The 21,619-nt window shown below is 39.9% G+C and overlaps 1 protein-coding gene across 4 annotated transcripts in view; it reads left to right on the forward strand.

Annotated features, from left to right (window-relative positions):
- MORC4 (MORC family CW-type zinc finger 4) overlaps positions 1–21,619 on the forward strand; it is a 69,053-nt gene that overhangs the window by 37,861 nt on the left and 9,573 nt on the right. For all 4 annotated transcript variants that reach the window (XM_086389665.1, XM_086389664.1, XM_086389666.1 and 1 more), the window contains 4 exons: positions 6,837–6,965; positions 9,439–9,507; positions 9,877–9,928; positions 11,311–11,486. In XM_086389665.1, the coding sequence (XP_086245791.1) occupies positions 6,837–6,965; positions 9,439–9,507; positions 9,877–9,928; positions 11,311–11,486 (426 nt within the window). The remainder of the gene's footprint in view (positions 1–6,836; positions 6,966–9,438; positions 9,508–9,876; positions 9,929–11,310; positions 11,487–21,619) is intronic.

Raw genomic sequence — 21,619 nt, forward strand, 5'->3', positions numbered from 1 at the left:
CATGGATAAAAGTCTATTAGTTTTTGGTTTGTTTTTAGATGTTATTGAAGTATAATTGATTTACAATGTTATATTAATTTCCTCTCTACAGCAGAGTGACAGAGTTATACATATGTATATTCTTTTTCATATTCTTTTCCATTATGGTTGAAACAGGATATTGAATATAGTTCCCTGTGCTGTACAGTAGGACCTTGTTATTTATCCATCCTATATATAATAGTTTGCTTCTGCTAATCCAAAACTCTAATTCCTTCCCTCCCCTAACCCCCTGCACCCCACCCCCTACCTTGGCAACCACAAGTCTGTTCTCTATTAAATCTGATTCTTAATAGTTGAATGAGCTTAGGTAAGTAAGTCACTTCATCTCTCTGAGTATATTAACTCATGATTGACCAGAGATGTATTAATATGTCTTGTTACCCGAATGTTATATTTTTAAATTTTTTAATTGGAGAAAAATTACTTTACATTTGACTGAAGACATATCAGTATTCCCTTACATAATAGATCACCAGCCACAGGTGTTAATTTCTACAAAAATCCCCAGTTAATAATGTGTTAAGTTAGATGGCCTAACCTTTTTAGCACAGTACCTGGTATATAGTTCAGTTCAGTTCAGTCGCTCAGTCGTGTCTGACTCTTTGCAACCACATGAATCTCAGCACACCAGGCCTCCCTGTCCATCACCATCTCCCGGAGTTCACTCAAACTCACGTCCATCGAGTCGGTGATGCCATCCAGCCATCTCATCCTCTGTCGTCCCCTTTTCCTCCTGCCCCCAATCCCTCCCAGCATCAGAGTCTTTTCCAATGAGTCAACTCTTTGCATGAGGTAGCTATAAAGTCCTGGAGTTTCAGCTTTAGCATCATTCCTTCCAAAGAACACCCAGGGCTGATCTCCTTTAGAATGGACTGGTTGGATCTCCTTGCAGTCCAGGGGACTCTCAAGAGTCTTCTCCAACACCACAGTTCAGAAGCATCAATTCTTCGGTGCTCAGCTTTCTTCACAGTCCAACTCTCACATCCATACATGACCACTGGAAAAACCATAGCCTTGACTAGACGGACCTTTGTTGCCAAAGTAATGTCTCTGCTTTTCAATATGCTCTCTAGGTTGGTCATAACTTTCCTTCCAAGGAGTAAGCGTCTTTTAATTTCATGGCTGCAGTCACCATCTGTAGTGATTTTGGAGCCCAGAAAAATAAAGTCTGACACTGTTTCCACTGTTTCCCCATCTATTTCCCATGAAGTGATGGGACCAGATGCCATGATCTTCGTCTTCTGAATGTTGAGTTTTAAGCCAACTTTTTCACTCTCCACTTTCACCTTCATCAAGAGGCTTTTTAGTTCCTCTTCACTTGCTGCCATAAGAGTGGTGTCATCTGCATATCTGAGGTTATTGATATTTCTCCCGGCAATCTTGATTCCAGCTTGTGCTTCATCCAGCCCAGTGTTTCTCATGATGTACTCTACATATAAGTTAAATAAGCAGGGTGACAATATACAGCCTTGACGTACTCCTTTTGCTATTTGGAACCAGTCTGTTGTTCCATGTCCAGTTCTAACTGTTGCTTCCTGACCTGCATATAGGTTTCTCAAGAGGCAGGTCAGGTGGTCTGATATTCCCATCTCTTTCAGAATTGTCCACAGTTCATTATGATCCACACAGTCAAAGGCTTTGGCATAGTCAATAAATCAGAAATAGATGTTTTTCTGGAACTCTGTTGATTTTTCGATGATCCAGCAGATGTTGGCAATTTGATCTCTGGTTCCTCTGCCTTTTCTAAAACCAGCTTGAACATCTGGAAGTTCACGGTTCACATATTGCTGAAGCCTGGCTTGGAGAATTTTGAGCATTACTTCACTAGCGTGTGAGATGAGTGCAATTGCACAGTAGTTTGAGCATTCTTTGGCATTGCCTTTCTTTCGTATTGGAATGGAAACTGACCTTTTCCAGTCCTGTGGCCACTGCTGAGTTTTCCAAATTTGCTGGCATATTGAGTGCAGCACTTTCACAGCATCATCTTTCAGAATTTGAAATAGCTCAACTGGAATTCCATCACCTCCACTAGCTTTGTTTGTAGTGATGCTTTCTAAGGCCCACTTGACTTCACATTCCAGGATGTCTGGCTCTAGGTGAGTGATCATACCATCGTAATTATCTTGGTCATGAAGATCTTTTTTGTACAGTTCTGTGTATTCTTGCCACCTCTTCTTAATATCTTCTGCTTCTGTTAGGTCCATACCATTTCTGTCCTTTATCAAGCCCATCTTTGCATGAAATGTTCCCTTTGTATCTCTAATTTTCTTGAAGAGCTCTCTAGTCTTTCCCATTCTGTTTTCCTCTATTTCTTTGCATTGATCACTGAGGAAGGCTTTCTTATCTCTTCTTGCTATTCTTTGGAACTCTGCATTCAGATGCTTATATCTTCCCTTTTCTCCTTTGCTTTTCGCTTCCCTTCTTTTCGCAGCTATTTGTAAGTCCTCCCCAGACAGCCATTTTGCTTTTTTGCATTTCTTTCCCATGGGGATGGTCTTGATCCCTGTCTCCTGTACAATGTCACGAACCTCATTCCATAGTTCATCAGGCACTCTATCTATCAGATCTAGTCCCTTAAATCTATTTCTCACTTCCACTGTATAATCATAAGGGATTTGATTTAGATCATACCTGAATGGTCTAGTGGTTTTCCCTACTTTCTTCCATTTCATTCTGAATTTGGCAATAAGGAGCTCATGATCTGAGCCACAGTCAGCTCCCGGTCTTGTTTTTGCTGACTGTATAGAGCTTCTCTATCTTTGGCTGCAAAGAATGTAATCAACCTGATCTTGGTTTTGACCATCTGGTGATGTCCATGTGTAGAGTCTTCTCTTGTGTTGTTGCAAGAGGGTATTTGCTATAACCAGTGCGTTCTCTTGGCGAAACTCTATTAGCCTTTGCCCTGCTTCATTCTGTATTCCAAGGCCAGATTTGCCTGTTACTACAGGTGTTTCTTGACTTTCTACTTTTGCCTTCCAGTCCCCTGTAATGAAAAGGACATCTTTTTTGGGTGTTAGTTCTAAAAGGTCTTGAAGGTCTTCATAGAACCATTCAACTTCAGCTTCTTCAGCATTACTGGTTGGGGCATAGACTTGGATTACTGTGATATTGAATGGTTTGCCTTGGAAACGAACAGAGATCATTCTGTCGTTTTTGAGATTGCATCCAAGTACTGCATTTCAGACTCTTTTGTTGACCATGATGGCTACTCCATTTCTTCTAAGGGATTCCTGCCCACAGTAGTAGATATAATGGTCATCTGAGTTAAATTCACCCATTCCAGTCCATTTTAGTTCTCTGATTCCTAGAATGTTGACCTTCACTCTTGCCATCTCCTGTTTGACCACTTCCAGTTTGCCTTGATTCATGGACCGAACATTCCAGGTTCCTGTGGAATATTGCTCTTTATAGCATCGGACCTTGCTTCTATCACCAGTCACATCCATAACTGGGTATTGTTTTTGCTCTGGCTCCATCCCTTCTTTCTTTCTGGAGTTATTTCTCCACTGATCTCCAGGAGCATATTGGGCACCTACCGACCTGGGGAGTTCCTCTTTCAGTATCCTATCATTTTGCCTTTTCATACTGTTCATGGGGTTCTCAAGGCAGGAATACTGAAGTGGTTTGCCATTCCCTTCTCCAGTGGACCACATTCTGTCAGACCTCTCCACCATGACCCGCCCATCTTGGATGGCCCCACAGGGCATGGCTTAGTTTTGTTGACTTAGACAAGGCTGTGGTCCATGTTATTAGATTGACTAGTTTTCTGTGATTATGGTTTCAGTGTGTCTGCCCTCTGATGCCCTCTCGCAACAACTACCGTATTACTTGGGTTTCTCTTACCTTGGACATGGGGTAATCTCTTCACGGCTGATATAGTAGGCATTCAGAAATATTAGCAAACTTCCCTTCTTTTTATTCTAATGAACATTGTTGGAACCATATCAAGAAATTTGAGAATAGAAATAGAGAACCCAACATACCAGGAAAAAATGTAGAATTTACTGAATCTAAGACACAAAATCACATACAGAATGGTGGATCAGGATGAAATGCTTCAGGAAGCCAGGAAAGAAGCATAATACAGAGGACAGAATGTGTGACAATATGTACACAGTCAATTATACCATCAAAACAAAGATTAGAGTGTTGAAAGTTCATTTGGAGGTAGGCACTGTATTTCTTTTAAATGGAAATCATCAAATGTTTGATATAAAGTTTTGTTTTCCCAGGTTCGATGCATGAGACAGGGTGCTTAGGGCTGGTGCACTGGGATGACCCTGAGGGGTGGGAATGGGGAGGGAGGTGGGAGGGGGCTTCAGGATGGGGAACACGTGTACACCCGTGGCAGATTCATGTTGATGTATGGCAAAACCAATACAATATTGTAAAGTAATTAGCCTCCAATTAAAATAAATAAATTTATATTAAAAAAATAAAAATAAAGATCTCTATTCCTGTCCAACATCCGTGGTTTTCAAAGAAATGCAAATTAAGATGAGATATCTTTTTTTGCCTTTGAAATAAAAGATTAATGCAATGGAACAGATGTTCATATATTGCTGGAGTGTGTGTGTATATATGTTATACAGCCTTTCCTGGAAGTTTAATGGTGATTATTTAGTACTTACCTGTCAGACACTGGTTTAAGTTCTTTGCATGTATATTTAAGCATCACAACAATCCTGTGAGATAGGCAGATGATAGTTACTTCTTTACAAATGTAGACACTTATACACTGAGAGCTTAAGTAACTTGTTCAAAATTAGATAAATACAAAGTGGTAGATCCAGTTTTCAAATATAGGCAGTCTGGCCTCCTAACCCAACTTCTTAACCATGACACTCTTCTGGAAGGATGCAGTGCGAAAAATATAGCATAGCCCCTTCAGCTGCCTATTTAGGCTTGTGCACAAAAAGTCTCTTCTGTCTGCCTTAGTCAGAGGATCTACCATGGTCTGCATGTAACCTGAGGTAGAGAATTACTGTCTCTAATGCTTGTTCCCGAGAGAGTAATATTGACATGCTTCTGCAAGAGACTCGTGTGTGTGCATGTAAAACCAAAGCTAATACGACCTTTTCTGTCCCCTTGCACTACTGCTGAAACTGCTTTCTCTGGCTCTAAATAAAACAGTGTATTAGTTGTTCAGTCATGCCCAACTCGTTGTGACTCCATAGACTGCAGCCCATCAGGCTCCTCTGTCTGGGATTTTCCAGGCAAGGATACTGGAGTGGGTTGCCATTTCCTTCTCCAGGAGATCTTCCTGACCCAGGGATAGAACCCGGGTCTCCTGCACTGCAGGCAGTTTACCAACTGAGCTATGAGGGACGCCTCAAATAAAACAGTGGCTGTACAGAAATATATAGACACCAGAGGTCAGGCCTGAGCTTGGAGTTTAGAGTTGCAAGGCTGGAGCAGCCTGTAGCTAGGAGATAGGAAGCTGTATATCCAAGAATGTGTATGGATTCTCTTCATTAAAACAGAGTTTTAAACAAGAAGACATTGTATTTGAGTAGTAGACTTATTGGTACATTTTCTTTCTGTATTTTATAGGTTTTTTAATATGGGCTTATATTGCTTTTATAACTAGGAAAAAAAGCACCATTTAAAAAGATATGAGAAATATTGAACTAAGACATAAAAGAATCATATCACTCTATTGAAATGTCTAGCATAAGCTCAGTATAAATGTAACATACACAGAAACTGTCCTAGGCTAAATTACATGTTTTTCAAATTAGCCCTAGGTGCCCCTCTACCCTCTCTCTGCCTTTTCTCTAGCCTTCCGCCTTCCCAGTCTGGTCTGCCTTTCACAGATTAGATGCACACTACTTCTCTTATATATGGATCATTTCCTCTTACAGGGAAACAAATTTACTCCAAGGTGTAGGTGACTGGGTTACCCATCTTCCTGAGGGAGATGGGAATGAGTATGTGTTTTAAGAGTAGAGCTCTTGGGACTTCCTTGGCAATCCAGTGGTTAAGACTCTTGTCTTCCAATGCAGGGGACAAGGTTCAGTTCCTGGTCAGGGAATTAAGAATTGACATAATGCAGGGTGCAGCCAAAAAGTTTTTAAAAGAGTAGAATTCTGGAAGAATTCTCTGTTAATAACCCAGTTGTTGGACTGGAGCCAATTTTTCTTTTTCTTTTTTTTCTAGTTACAAATTTTAATCAAATTTATGCTACTTTTTAAGATTAACTTTGGGAATATCTATCTAATAAAATTTTGACTTAAGTATAAACAAAGACTTTTTGAAAGGGGAAAAAAGGACTAGAGAGCCTGTGGGGAAATAGAGGAGATGTTTTAATGACATTGCTTCAGTGACTCTCACAGATGCATTTCAAATCTATCATGGGATTGGATAGAAGCAAATAAAATGATTCTTTGGGTTTTATTTTTTAGTAATATTGTAATATGTATAAAATTTTTCCTAACTATTAAATTTTAGAGTTAAAGTTATCCTTTTGTTAAACTCAAGAAATAAGGTTCCAGGATAAGTACTGTTGAGCTCTATAATTTGGTGGCTTGCCACATTAACACTTATTACTGTTTTCATATCCATATCTGGTCTAGGTCTATCATTGTTTTGTCTGTGAAGTTTAAGATTATACATTTTAGACACCTGGACTATAACATTTCTAACACATTTCATATTCAATTCTTTCAGTTTTTTTCAATTTTAGGGTATGCCTTTTAATGTAAGAGTATCGAGCTAGAATATAGCCTTTCTAATGTAAGAAAGAGTATAAAGCCAGAATATAGACAGTCATATTTTTATTTTCTTCCATTCAGGAAGATTCCTGACCAGACATGGGTACAGTGTGATGAGTGTCTGAAATGGAGGAGGCTTCCTGGCAAGGTTGATCCATCCACATTACCTGCAAGATGGTTTTGCTACTATAATTCCCACCCAAAGTACAGGTAAGGTTAAGACTCAGTATTATGCCAGAGATAAGTCCTGATTTGTCTCTGTTCTAAAACACTTTTCATCTCAAGTCCACACTCTTCAGCCTGGCATTCAGGCCCCTGTGCTAACTGGTCTTTACCTATTCATTGTATGTTAACACAGGCCTTCTGCTTTAGCAGGCCTGTGGCTTCACTCTTCCCTACACATGTGCATGTATTCCCTTCTCCATGACTTGATACTGTCATTCCACTTGCTTAGAGTGACTTTCCTTATTCCATCTGGTCATATCGTCTGGGAAGCAGAAATATTTTGTGTGATACTTCTCCTGTTGACAGTAATTTACAGTGATTTTACTCTGGCTGTCTGTAGTAGTTAATTCTTCACATTTGCTCACGTACTGTTTGAATTTGGGGGATGTTTTTCATGTGTATACATTTGGGCTCTTCAAGAGATTGTAAACTATTTGAGAACAAGGGATTTATATTTCAGGTTGAAGTGACAATTTTCTTCATATGCTTCTTATACTTGAATCTGTTGAAGTACATTCAATTTAGATTGTTTACATGTCTGTCTTTCTAATATTCCATCGCTCAGACGGGAAAGAGGTGGGAGGGGGGTTCAGGATGGGGAACACGTGTACACTCGTGGCGGATTCATGTTGATGTGTGGCAGAACCAATACAATATTGTAAAGTAATTAGCCTCCAATTAAAATAAATAAATTTAAATTTTAAAAAAAGAGAGAATCCACCTGCAATGCAAGACACCTGGGTTTGATCCCTGCTTTGGAAGAATCCCCCAGAGAAGGAAATGGCAACCCACTCCAGTATTCTTGCCTGGAGAATTCCATGCATAGAGGAGCCTGGTGGGCTACAGTCCATGGGATTGAAAAGAATTGGACACGACTGAGTGATTAACACTTTAACTTTCATCTGTTCCTTGAAGCAGCTAACATCTAGATTTGTTGTTGTTCAGTCGCTCAATCGTGTCTGATTCTCTGTGACCCCATGGACTGCAGCATGCCAGGCTTCCCTGTCCTTTATCATCTCCTGGAGCTTGCTCAAACTCATATCCATTGAGTCGGTGATGCCATCCAGCCATCTTGTCCTCTGATGTCCCCTTCTCCTCCTGCCTTTTATCTTTCCCAGCATCAGGGTCTTTTTCCAATGAATCGCCTCCTCACATCAGGTGAGCAAAGTATTGGAGTTTCAGCTTCAGCATCAGTCCTTCCAAAGAAATCCCAGGGTTGATCTCCTTCAGAATGGACTGGTTGGATCTCCTTGCAGTCCAAGGGACTCTCAAGAGTTTTCTCCTACACCACAGTTCAAAAGCATCAGTTCTTTAGTGCTCAGTCTTCTTTATTGTCCAAACTCTCACATCATGGACATCGTTTCAATTTAACAAATATTTTTATATGACTCAGTAACATAGGTTTATAATAATAATTCAGTTTGTTTCAATTCACCTGTGACTCTCTTAACTTTTTTCTGCGGTATAAATGTTGACAGAGAAAAAGGTACTAAACCAGAGTATGCTTTTTAAGGGGAAAAAAACGTTGAAAATGGAGGAAATAAAAAATAATGAAGTCCAGTTCTGTAATAAGCAAGGATTCCCCCAAAGACTAAAGATGTGCCTAAGTACCTCTTAGGGTGGTGTGATTAAAATGTAAGACTGAGAGCTTAGAAGTCTCATTTTCGAATTCTGTACATGCTGTCAGTTTATATTTAGTCCAGGAGACATAACCTTCCAGGACACTTTGCCCCCTAATAAAATGGATATAACATAGAATTTCCAGTTATTATTAGTTTCTGTTTATTTCTTTCTAGGATTGCCTTTGTCCGCTGAATACATTTTCTAGTACTTCTTTCAGCTTGTACTCCTAAAATTCTCTTCTTCATGCTTTACATATAGCAAACATCTTTTCATTTATAGAATCCTCTTTTTCTCTTCTTTGCTAGCCTCTGTTCTATCTCTTCTGCAATGTCAGCTCCCCATCCCTTTGTGCTGCTCTCTGCCATAGCCTCTGATTTTCCTCTTCAGGGATCATCACACAGTCTATGGATGTTCCTGCTTAGCCTATACCTTGGGCATTGCTTTCTGAGTACATGAGCGGTAGGAGACCTAGGTTCTAGTCTCAGTGATATTCTCTTTCTATAGAAGCCCAACCAAGTCTCCCTTGTGCTTGAATTTCACTGTGTAAAAATAGAGATTATGCTTCTCTACCATCATATGAATTTTATAGCTGTCAAGTACTTTGAGTATCTTGGGAGAAGGGTGATATATGCACCAAAAATAATGATAAGGTATGCATTGAAAAAAAGAATTGCTACCTGGTAGCCTGCCCACACATTTTGTAAGGTGGGTGCAATCTGAACTCTATAATGTTAGATGGTGCTTAATCTGCCTTGTCATACTTGTGAGGAAAATGAAGGGTGAAAGTCAAGGGCACGTTTTCTTTCCAAAAGATAACTTCTTCTATGTACTGCAGGAGGTGCTCTGTTCCAGAGGAACAAGAACTCATTGATGAAGACCTGTACTTGAGCAGAGCTAAGAAACAGTTGAGTATACCTTACCCAAGATGGTGGTCTGTATCCTTTGATAGAGGAGCCTGACCCTTCCTAATAGGATGGGAATTTTGAGAAGAGAGATGATGTTTTTTAATGATTTTCCTATTCACCTCTCTGCTCTTAGAGTTCTTTATTCTTTCTAGTTATCTCCTGAATGTCTCAACTAGAGATTGGCTCTAGTTTCTCTCCCTCCCCCTCATCTTTTGATAGGGCATTTGAAATCTCTCTTTAGTAGCACAGTCCAGGAAGGAACTCTTAACTACTCGACAAGGCTCACACTGTTTCTAGTTTAGAAGGAACATTATAACCTAAATCTACAGTTCATGAGTGAACTAAATAGCACTTTTATATTCTCCTAGAGATCAAACTGTTGAGAAGAAGGAGGTATCAACAGAAAACGAGAGCCACCAGGTGAGAGATGGTCCACCCTCTTCCTTTCCTCACACAGAATTTCCCCCAACAGAGGACATAGGTTGAAGAAAGCGGCACTCTTGAAAGCTGTACAGAAGTAACGAGCCATTTTTTCTGGTGGTCTTTTTTTTTTTACAGGATCCTTTGATTTTTGCTTTGATCTGCTGTTACTGATGTTCAGATCACCAGAAATGGAAGAGCCAAATCATTTATTGCCCAGACTTAGATTCAGTACTGATTCTGGGTAGTGTGAATGTCACATTCGGTGTCACAGAGTATTCAGGGTTACGTTGCATCCTCATACAGGCTGCTTCTGTTGAAAGTGTCTGGTTTTCCTCAGTCTCATTCCTTCCAGGATTCATGGGTGACTCCTTTCTGCTTTCCTCTTGGGAAGAAGGGGTGGTTCTTTGTGCCCTTTCCCCCGTCCCTGCTTTCAGGCTGGCTGGCTTTATAAAGACTCTGCTGTTTTGAATTTTCAGGAGCACTGTCTCTCGGACATGGTTGCCCAGCTCCGGACGCTGAAGGGTGCAATAAGGTTGGCCGTCCTTTCAGGGACACTCCTTTCCTGACAGCCACCATAGCACCCATTTATCTCCCCCACCCAACCTTGCCTTTCTGCATGATTTTCCTCTTGACCCTCTTTCCCAGAGATATCTGCTAGCAGCATGTTAGATTCACCTTCCACCCACTCAGTCAGGGTAGGTCAGGCTGGTGAGGATAGAGGCAATTAAATACTAATTCTCCTTCTGACACTCTACCAAGACCCAGGTGCATTAATAAACAGGTTGCAAACCCTCCTATCTTGGCTTTATAGTCTGATCTAGAGATTGGGAAATTTCCTGGGACTGCCCTGTCCTCATTCAGTTTACCTCCCCTTTATACTCCTTCACCTTCATCATTCATGCTATCTTCATAAGCTGGCTTTCCCAGAAGATCCCAGATGCATGTTTCTGTGTGTGCAGTATATGTTAGTCTCTCGCATGCATTTCTCCAAGACCAGCACAGACATTTGCTGCAGTGCTTATTCCCTCCATTCCTTCCCTCATCACAGATCTCAGAGGAGTGAAAACCCAGTCTTACACTGGGTCAAAAGAGAGAATAAGAAAGTGATTTGGGGGCCTGAGTTTGTGTTGTGGATGGGATGATTCCAGGAGCCAATAAGTGAGTTGGGGAGGTCTGTTGGTATCCAGCTGATAAGGTTATAACTGAATGTGCCTGGGGTCAGTGTTCTAGTGTACATTACTGCGCGCTGTTTGTTTTGTGTAGGAAACAGTTTCTTTTTATTTGGCCAAGTGTTTTTTCCTAGCATCAGAAGGATTGACTCATCCTTTGGTATTTGGTTTGAAATTAGGATTTTTATAAATTCTTTCCTTCTTTGCTAGGCATGCACTAATCCGCTGAAGATCCCTTCTATTCAAGATATGGATGACTTGAATAATAAGACGACTGGGTATGAGGGAACTGATAGCCCCAGCCGGCTTTCATCTGTTGGAGAAGAAAGCAGAACAACTTCTCTTCAACTTAAGCCTCTGGATTCCAGCATTTTTCAGTTTTCCAGGTGTGTAAAAAATATATATAGATTCTCTTCAGTATGAGCCTCAGGGTTTGCTTTCCTGTAAATTAAATTGGTATGGTTATAGTGTTTGCGTTTCTCCTGAAGCCTGGCATGGAATTCAGAAGGAAAAATACCATTTGGGGATTGATAGACTTGCATGTTGCTTGTACCTCCCATTTTTCAACATTGTAACTGTCATGTCAAGTCTATTTTTCTATCTTTTTGGTTCTACTTTTTTGAGGTGATCATCTGACGAATGTTCTTTTATGGATTATGTATTCCCATTATATTGGAAATTGTGTAAGTGAAGTAATGGACATGAAAACTCTTTGCAAAGAATAATGTATTATACAAATGTAAGGTAATGTTACCTGGATAAGCATTGTTTCTTTCTTTAAGTTTAGGAATATTGAAATCCTGAGGGGCCCCATAGGCCTAACACATGTTGTTGCTGCTGCTGCTGCTAAGTCGCTTCAGTCGTGTCTGACTCTGTGCGACCCCATAGACAGCAGCCCACCAGGCTCCCCCGTCCCTGGGATTCTCCAGGCAAGAACACTGGAGTGGGTTGCCATTTCCTTCTCCAATGCGTGAAAGTGAAAAGTGAAAGTGAAGTCGCTCAGTCGTATCCGACTCTTAGCGACCCCATGGACTGCAGCCGACCAGGCTCCTCCATCCATGGGATTTTCCAGGCAAGAGTACTGGAGTGGGGTGCCATTGTTGGCCACATATAAAAATAAGTATTAGAAGTTTGTGCCATTAAGTAAACTTTGTAGTCCATTGTTTCCTAGGGTAAATTTTTTGTGTAAATTTAGTCTTAGAATTTACTTGTTCATCGTCTAGCACCACAGCAATGTTATTTTGTTATTCCCTGGTAGCTTAGACCTGCCATCAGTGGTAAAGAATCCGCCTGCAATGTGGGAGACCTGGGTTCGATCCCTGAGTTGGAAAGATCCCCTGGAGAAGGGCATGGCAACCCACTCCAGTATTCTTGCTTGGAAGATCCCTATGGACAGAGGAGCCTGACAGGCTACAGTCCATAGGGTTGCAAAGAGTTGGACATGACTGAGCAACTAAGCACACACAGCAATCTTTATAACAGAAATTTTCTTAAATATCAGGAATATTTGAAGCACTAAAAGGTATGACTGCCTGTGTGCTGTCGTGAGACTTGCTTTCTCCTTGCTATTGTGTTTCTCACTTCTGGCAGGGCCAAGCCATGGGGAAGGTACAGAGTTGCTCTCTAGTGGTAGGAACTTCTAGAGTCCACAAGAATATGACTGTTATATAGTAGATTGTGAAATTTTTATGAACCCTTTTCGGTTTGGATATCTTCTTAACATACTGTAGGAAAAAAGCAATGGGATATATAATAGGGGGAAATTACTCCTGCCCCCACCTCCACCAATGTTATTGATTTCTTTCCCTCTTTCTTGCTTCTTAAGTGGGTCTTTTCAGCTTTCACCCAGACAAACATCTCTTGATGTGTGCAAGTCCCCTAGTCTTCCACAATTAAGCCCCCTAGATATTGAAAGAACCTCACATCCCCCTGAGCATGAACAAAGAGTCTCAAGAGGAAGTAGGCTATTAGGAGAAAAAGTAATAGAACGCTAAAGGAAGTAAACGAGAATCTATACAAAAGCATCAAGAATAGTTGGAAGAGAATAGCTATGCAGAAACTGATAGTTGAATTCAGTCATATTGAAGGAGCTATTTCTAAGATAGAACCATGCAGCAAAGGATTAAGGAATATAGCCTAGTTGGTCTCAGGGATTTGGTCTTAATTCTACTGTTTCATCCACAGTTATTCAACTCCCATCTTAGGTTGGGAGGGGTATAGAGAAAAGTGTTGTGGTTTTGTTAAGCATGTCGTTAGCTCTCTACATTGATCTCCTTGAGGTGGTCATGCATCAAAATTGACACTGGAGTATCAGGATGTCACTGCTCTTGAAAGCTGTCCTTTCCCTGCTGTGACCACCTTTGCTTTCTCTTCAGTGTTTCTACTGATACTGTCCAGTGGATTTTGGTAACCTGAAGGAGATAACAAATGCTACCCTCTGTATGTGTGTATTTTATGAGTGCAGTATGACAGTACATCCATTGGGTGGCATACTTCATCAGTCTTAATTAGGATTTCTGTATGAGTCATTGTGGAACTGCACTATCCAGAGTTGGGTTTTAGCTCTAGAGTTCAGGTAAAATACTCTTGACTATTTATGTGTGATTTTAATTTGAGAATAATATTCCTTCAAGAGATATATGTGATAATTGATACTGCTAATGTCATGTTTTATGGAAGGTCAGTAAATGATGATTCTGTCATTTCAGGTTACACGTATAGGGAGATTCAGATTGACTGGAAACAGTCTACCTTTTTATAGAGGAAAATTAGATGCTTGAGAGTCTAACAAAATATGCAAGGTTTTCTTATAAAACTGTGTAAAGGGAATAATAGATTTAGTCAAGAGTAAACAAAGATCTCCCTTGCTATCAAAACCTAAAGCTGATAAGGGTCCTTGGGTCATGTAGTACAGCTCTTTAATTCTAGATAAAATAAAGCCTACACTATCCAAGAGTGTTTTAAAATGTTCTAGTGGAGTAGGTTATAAGACCTACAAGGTGTTCCAGAGGTGTCATTGAAAACAGCTTTGTGAGTCTTCACGAATCTAGCAAAGATAGGGGAAAACCTACAGTAAAGAGTAAGTTCAGCTAGGATATAAACAAGCATAACCTTTTAGGGCAAGACAGCTTAAAGGAAATAGTCCCCTTTCTGTTCATTCATTCTATATATATTTGCTGCTGCTGCTGCTAAGTTGCTTCAGTCGTGTCCGACTCTGTGCGACCCCATAGACGGCCTCCTACCAGGCCCCTCTGTCCCTGGGATTCTCCAGGCAAGAACACTGGAGTGGGTTGCCATTTCCTTCTCCAATGCATGAAAGGGAAAAGTGAAAGTGAAGTCACTCAGTCGTGTCCGACTCTTAGCAACCCCATGGACTGCAGCCCACCAGGCTCCTCCATCCATGGGATTTTCCAGGCAAGAGTCCTGGAGTGGGGTGCCATCACCTTTGAGTCCTTACTATATGAAAGCAGTATTCTAAGGCAGTGATGGAATCTCAGATGAAGGAGCTTATGGTACTCAAAAGTTACATATGTAAGCACCCCGGATACATGGTAGGTTTCATATGAGTGATATAAACTAAGGTCTAAAATAGCCATAAACATATAGACAAAAAGGTGAGAATTACAGCCTGTAATTTATTTAGATATTTAGAGAACCTCTGAGTAAGCTATATTGCGTGTTAAGGTGCTTCAGCCATGTCTGACTCTTTGCAACCCCATAGAGTGTAGCCCACCAGACTCCTCTGTCTATGGGATTTTCCAGGCAAGAATACTGCAGTGGGTTGCCATTTCCTTATCCATGGGATCTTCCTGACCCAGGGATCAAACCCTTATCTCTTACATCTCCTGCATTGGCAGGCAGGTTATTTTCCACTAACGTCACCTCGGTTACTCTGAGTAAACTATATATCAAAGGCTAATTATTTCATATATTAAAAGGATAGCCAGAAAAAAATTTAAATTACATTGTAATGGTGAAAAGAGAGGAGGAAAGATATCCTAATATATTTAAAGGAGTATTTGAAACAATAGACACAATGTAGAAATAGAAAAACAATTTTGCAAATGAATAAGATTGATTCAAAGGTCAGTATTAACATTTTAAAATACGATCTTTGAGAAAGAGTTCCAGAATAGCAAAATGAGTAGTGTGATGAACTCTTTTACCAACAAGTAACCATTTAACTGGGAAAAATTATTAAACAAAGCAAAACAATCATTCTTAGTTCCTGGAAATTGTCCTAGGGGCACACAGCAAGTACAGAAACATTCATTCAAGAAAATCTATTAAATCTCAGAAAGTACAGCAAAAGTCGGGCATTTAACCTGCTCTCATCTCCCTCTAAGTTTTGTTTTATGAAAACTACTCAAGAAGCTCTAATCCAGGTGGGTGTGGTCAAGAAACTGGGGGCTCCCTCTCTCCCTAGCTCCTAGTCTAGAGCTATGGTTTCACCTGGGAGGTGCAGGCCTCTGACATTTCTTATATCCTCCAGGTCTGTCTTGCTCTGTTCCAAGCAGACTCAAGAGGACTGCGCCTCTCTTCTCCCACCCAGCTTTCTCTTCCCTCATCCACAGGTAGCAGCACTCACCTAGGCACAGCTGACAAGCCTAGACTCCCGTTGCTCTACCCCCAGCTTACTTATAGGGCAGAGGTTCATGCCTGAAGGAGCAAGCCAAAAACCATCCCAGCACTCATTTGTAAAGAAAAGGTTTCACTCTTAGAGAGTGGGCCACTGTCCCTGCTGACAACCCTGCATGGTGGCTCAAAGGTTCTGCTTAGGGAGAACAGAAGGCCTGACAGATGAAGAACTCCTTAGTACTACCCAAAGGAACTGACTTCGGAAAATATCATGGAGAATTCCATTCCTAAGGGCATTGTCAGACAATGAAAATCTTAGTGGGGAAAAATTAAGAACAATTGTATCATAGCTCCATGATACAAGTTACAACAAGCTAGATGACTGTGAAATCATAAGTTTGGTAATAGAGAGAAGCAAGCAAAAAGACATCCAAGCACTCCTGGGATCATAGTCAACCCTGTGGGTTAGGAAGGCTGTGTGTAAACATGAGACTACACTCATTCAGGACACAAGGTGAACTTGCAAGCAGTCCCCAAGCCTCACACAATCAAACAACAGAGAGCACAAGTTTCACTGGTACTAGATACTTAAGCACAGCCTCTAATCAAGCACTGACTGGCCCAGGGGCCACTCCTTGGAAGCCAGGCTTTAAAAGTAAAATCACAGATATCCCTGTTAGTCTGGGAAACTGCACATGCTGAAGGCTGTGCCTCATCAGAAACGACTGGAGAGGGAAAATCCAAGCTGCTACTACCGGGCTGAATGGGGGAAGAAACGTGAATTCTTTGATCTGTGATAGTAGCCTTCAAGCCACACATACATTCAGTGGTAAAAGGTAAAACTCTAACTGGCTAAGGGGGCACAATTACGCTGACTCAGGGTAACTTCTAGATTGTTAGGTAAAAGATAAAAATCAAGAAGAAATCTGAGCAAGAATATTAGAGGCTATATATTACAGGGAAACAGTTTTCATGGAGTCACTTCAGCCAAATCACTGGAAAAAAAAATAACCCAACAAACAATAGCAACAGCCATTCAGGGAGGTGGAAATTGCTTGCTATACTATATTATCTAAAATATCGATTGTCAACAAAGAAATTATGACACATGCAAAGAAAAAAATGTGACCTGTACATGAGATGGGAGGGAAGCAGGTAATAGAAACTGCCCCTAAATAGATCCAGATGTTGAATTTAGCGAACAGAGACTTCAAAGCATCTATTATAAACATGTTCAAGGAACTAAAGGAGACCATGTTTCATCAACTGCAGAATATTAGTAAAAGGGACAGAAATTATGTTTAAAAAGAACCAAATGGAAATTCTTGAGGTAAAATGGACAATAACTAATGTGAATATTTCACTAAAGGGACTTAACAGTACATTACATTGGCAGGAGAATCAGCAAAGTTGAAAATATACCAATGGCAGATTTTATAGATTATGCTTTCTGAAGAACAGAGAGAAAAAGGAATGAAGGAAAATGCCTCAGAGCCTCAGAGAAATGTGGAACACCATTAAGTGCACCAACATATACAAATTTGGAGAACATGAAAGAAAGGAGAGGGAAGAAAAGAGGTAGGAAAAATACTCAAAGAAATAATGGCTGACAACTTTCCAAGTTTGATGAAAAACATTAATTTACACATTTAAGAAGCTCAAGTAACTCAAAAGAGGATAATTGCAAAAAGATTTACAGCCATACAGTGAAAATATTGAAAGCCAAAGGCAAAGAGAATTATCTTGAAAGCAGGAAGAGAAAAATATTTGTTATGTAAAAGAGAACCCCAATAAGATTAACATCTGGCTTCTCATCAAAAACAGTGGAAACCAGGAGCAGTGGGATGATATATTCATAGTACTTAAAGAAACACTTTCAACCAGAAGTCATAAATCTGATAAAACTATTTTTAGAAAATGATGGTAAAATAAGTACATTCTTATATAAATGAAAGCTGATGGAATTTGTTTCTAGAAAAACTGCCATATAAGAAATGCTAAAGAGAGTTCTTCAGCTTGGAAGCAAGTGACACCAAATAGTAATTCAAATTTGCAGGAAAAAACAGTACTGGCAATGATAACTATAATTTATTATAAAAAGATAATCAGTTTAGTTCAGTTCAGTTGCTCAGTCACGTTTGACTCTTTGCGACCCCGTGGACTGAGCGTGCCAGGTCTCTCTGTCCATCACCAACTCCCAGAGTTGACTCAAACTCATGTCCATTGAGTCGGTGATGCTATCCAACCATCTCATCCTCTGCCATCCCCTTCTCCTCCCATCTTCAATCTTTCCCAGCATCAGGGTCTTTTCAAATGAGTCAGTTCTTTGCATCAGGTGGCCAAAGTATTGGAGTTTCAGCATCAGTCCTTCCAATGAATATTCAGGACTGATTTCCTTTAGGATGGACTGGTTGGATCTCCTTGCAGTCCAAGGGACTCTCAAGAGTCTTCTCCAACACCACAGTTCAAAAGCATCAATTCTTCGGCGCTTAGCTTTCTTCACAGTCCAACTCTCACATCCATACATGACCACTGGAAAAACCATAGCCTTGACTAGACGGACCTTTGTTGGCAAAGTAACGTCTCTGCTTTTCAATATGCTGTCTAGGTTAGTCATAACTTTTCTTCCAAGGAGTAAGTGTCTTTTAATTTCATGGCTGCAGTCACCATCTGCAGTGATTTTGGAGCCCCCAAAAATAAAGTCTGACACTGTTTCCATAGTTTCCCCATCTATTTCCCATGAAGTGATGGGACCAGATGCCATGATCTTCGTTTTCTGAGTGTTGAGCTTTAAGCCAACTTTTTCACTCTCCACTTTTACTTTCATCATATATATAATTTTATTGTTGGGATCATCTACAGATATAAAATATTTGCCAATAACAGCATAAAAGAAGTGGGTGGGAGCAAAGCTGTATTGGAGTGAGGAAATAATACCAGATGGTAACTCCCATCCATAGTAAGAAATTAAAATTTAAAATGGAAAGATAAAGTTAATTTAACAAACTATAAATATGTCCTTGCTGTACTTTCTTCTCTTAGCTTCCTCAGAAGACATAACATTACATAAAGTTATGTATGTATAATTACATACAATAATTATAGTAATGTATTATTAGATTCGTAAATGTTAAACTAGAAAATACCCACATAACATGAAAAGAGGAACAGTAAAGGAAGAAGGAAACCATGACACATATAGAGAGCAGAAAACCAAATGCTATGCTATGCTATGCTAAGTCACTTCAGTCGTGTCTGACTCTGTGACCCCATAGACGGCAGCCCACCAGGCTCCCCTGTCCCTGGGATTCTCCAGGCAAGAACACTGGAGTGGGTTGCCATTTCCTTCTCCAATGCAGGAAAGTGAAAAGTGAAAGTGAAGTCGCTCAGTCGTGTCCGACTCTTAGCAACCCCATGGACTGCAGCCTACCAGGCTCCTCCGTCCATGGGATTTTCCAGGCAAGAGTACTGGAGTGGGGTGCCATTGCCTTCTCCGAGAAAACCAAATAATGGACATCAATATCTAACATATCAATAATAACATTAAATGTGATAAGATTAAACAATCTAATCAAAAGCTGGAGATTATCCAACTGGATTTTTTCACATACACAAATATAATGTCTATATATTTTATGTTCAGAGATACAAATAGGTTGAAAGTTAAAAGATGAAAAGAGACATACCATATAAACAGCAACTATAGAGAACAAGAGTGGCTGTACTAATATCAGACAAACTAATGGACTTTAAACAGAAAATGTTACCAGATATAAAGAGGGACATTTCATATTGATAAAGTCCATTAGGAAGATACAAAAATTATACCCATATACGGACCTAACAACAGAGCCCAAAAAATGCATGAAGCAAAAGTAGACAGAACTGAAGGTAGAAATAGGCAGTTTAACAGTAACAGTTGGAAACTTCAGTATCCCACTTTCAATAATGGGTAAAAGATCAAAATAGAAGGGTTGAAGAACGCTATAAGCCAACTGGACCTGACAGATATATGCAGAACAATTCACCCCCAAACAGCATAGTAAATATTATTCTCAAGTGCCCATGGAATATTCTCCAGAATAGACCAGATATTAGACCATAAAACAAGCCTCAACAAATTTAAACGGGTTGACATCATATAAAGGATATTCTGCAACCATAGCAATTAGCAAGCAATTAGAAATCAACAACAGAAGGAAATTTGGGAAATTCACAAATATGTAGAAATTAAATACCATGCTCCAAAATTTTAAAAATGAGTAAAAGAAGAAGTCACAAGGAAAATTAGAAAATACCTTAAGATGAAAATAAAATATACAAAAAATTACAACTTGAAGCTGAAGAGGTAGAATTATTATATATTATTATATATTATATATAATATATATATTATATAATTTCAGAGGGGAAATTTTTTTTTGGCTTATTTTATTTTTTTTCTGTAAAGTTGTTTATTTTTATTTTTTAATTTTATTTTATTTTTAAACTTTACATAATTGTATTAGTTGCCAAATATCAAAATGAATCCGCCACAGGTATACATGTGTTCCCCATCCTGAACCCTTCTCCCTCCTCCCTCCCCCCTCCCCAGCCATCCCTGTGGGTCGTCCCAGTGCACTAGCCCCAAGCATCCAGTATCGTGCATCGAACCTGGACTGGCAACTCGTTTCTTACATGATATTTTACATGTTTCAAAGGAAATTATATTTGTAAATGCTTATATTAAAATTGAAGTATCTCAAATTGTTAACCTAAACTTCCATCTTAAGAAACAAAATATGAGAGCAAGCTAACCCCAAATCAAGCAGAAAGAAGGAAATATCAGAATGAAAATGAAATAGAGAATAGAAAAACAATAGAAAAATCAGTGAAACCAAAGGTTGGCTCTTTGAAAGGAACAACAAAAATTAAGAAAAAACATTTAATAAATCAATTCCATTTATACTTCAGTTTAGTCACTCAGTCATGTCCGACTTTGCAACCCCATGGACTACACTATGCCAGGCTTCCCTGTCCATCACCAACTCTCAGAGCTTACTCAAACTCATATCCATCAAGTTGGTGATACCATCCAACCGTCTCATCCTCTGTTGTCCCCTTCTCCTCCTGCCTTCAATCTCTCCCAGCAGGAGGAGAAGTTTTATACTAGCTTCATTTATAGTGGCTTCAAAAATAGAGGATTAACAAATTTAACAGAAGTACAAGCTAGACTTGTACACTGAAAACTACAAAATATTGTTAAATGAGAATTCAGTTCAGTTCAGTTCAGTCGCTCAGTTGTGTCCGACTCTGCGACCCCATGGACTGCAGCATGCCAGGCCTCCCTGTCCATCATCAGCTCCCGGAGCTCGCTCAAACTCATGTCCATCTGCCATCCAACCATCTCATCCTCTGTCGTCCCCTTCTCCTCCTGCCTTCAATCTTTCCCAGCATCAGGGTCTTTTCCAATGAGTCAGTTCTTTGCATCAGGGGGCCAAAGTATTGCAGTTTCAGTTTCAACATCAGTCCTTCCAATGAACACTCAGGACTGATCTCCTTTAGGATGGAATGGTTTAATCTCCTTGCAGTCCAAGGGACTCTAAAGAGTCTTCTCCAACACCACTGTTCAAAAACATCAATTCGTTGCTCAGCTTTTTTTTATAGTCCAACTCTCACATCCATACATGACCACAGGAAAAACCATTGGCAAAGTAATGTCTCTGCTTTTTAATATGCTGTCTAGGTTGGTCATAACTTTCCTTCCAAGGAGTAAGCATCTTTTACATGAGAATAAGAAAGCCTAAAATGAAAACAAATTTCATATTTGTGGGTCAGCAGACTTAATGTTGTTAAGATAGCAGTACTCCCCAAACTGAGCTACAGATTCAGTGTAGTCCCTATCAAAATATCAGCCGGCTTCTCTGCAGACAACCAATGGAGAAATATGACAGAAAGAAAA

Source organism: Bos grunniens, chromosome X, assembly GCF_055505025.1.
Source record: "Bos grunniens cultivar Pamir isolate PY7600 chromosome X, Bosgru_T2T1.0, whole genome shotgun sequence".
Taxonomy (NCBI): domain Eukaryota; kingdom Metazoa; phylum Chordata; class Mammalia; order Artiodactyla; family Bovidae; genus Bos; species Bos grunniens.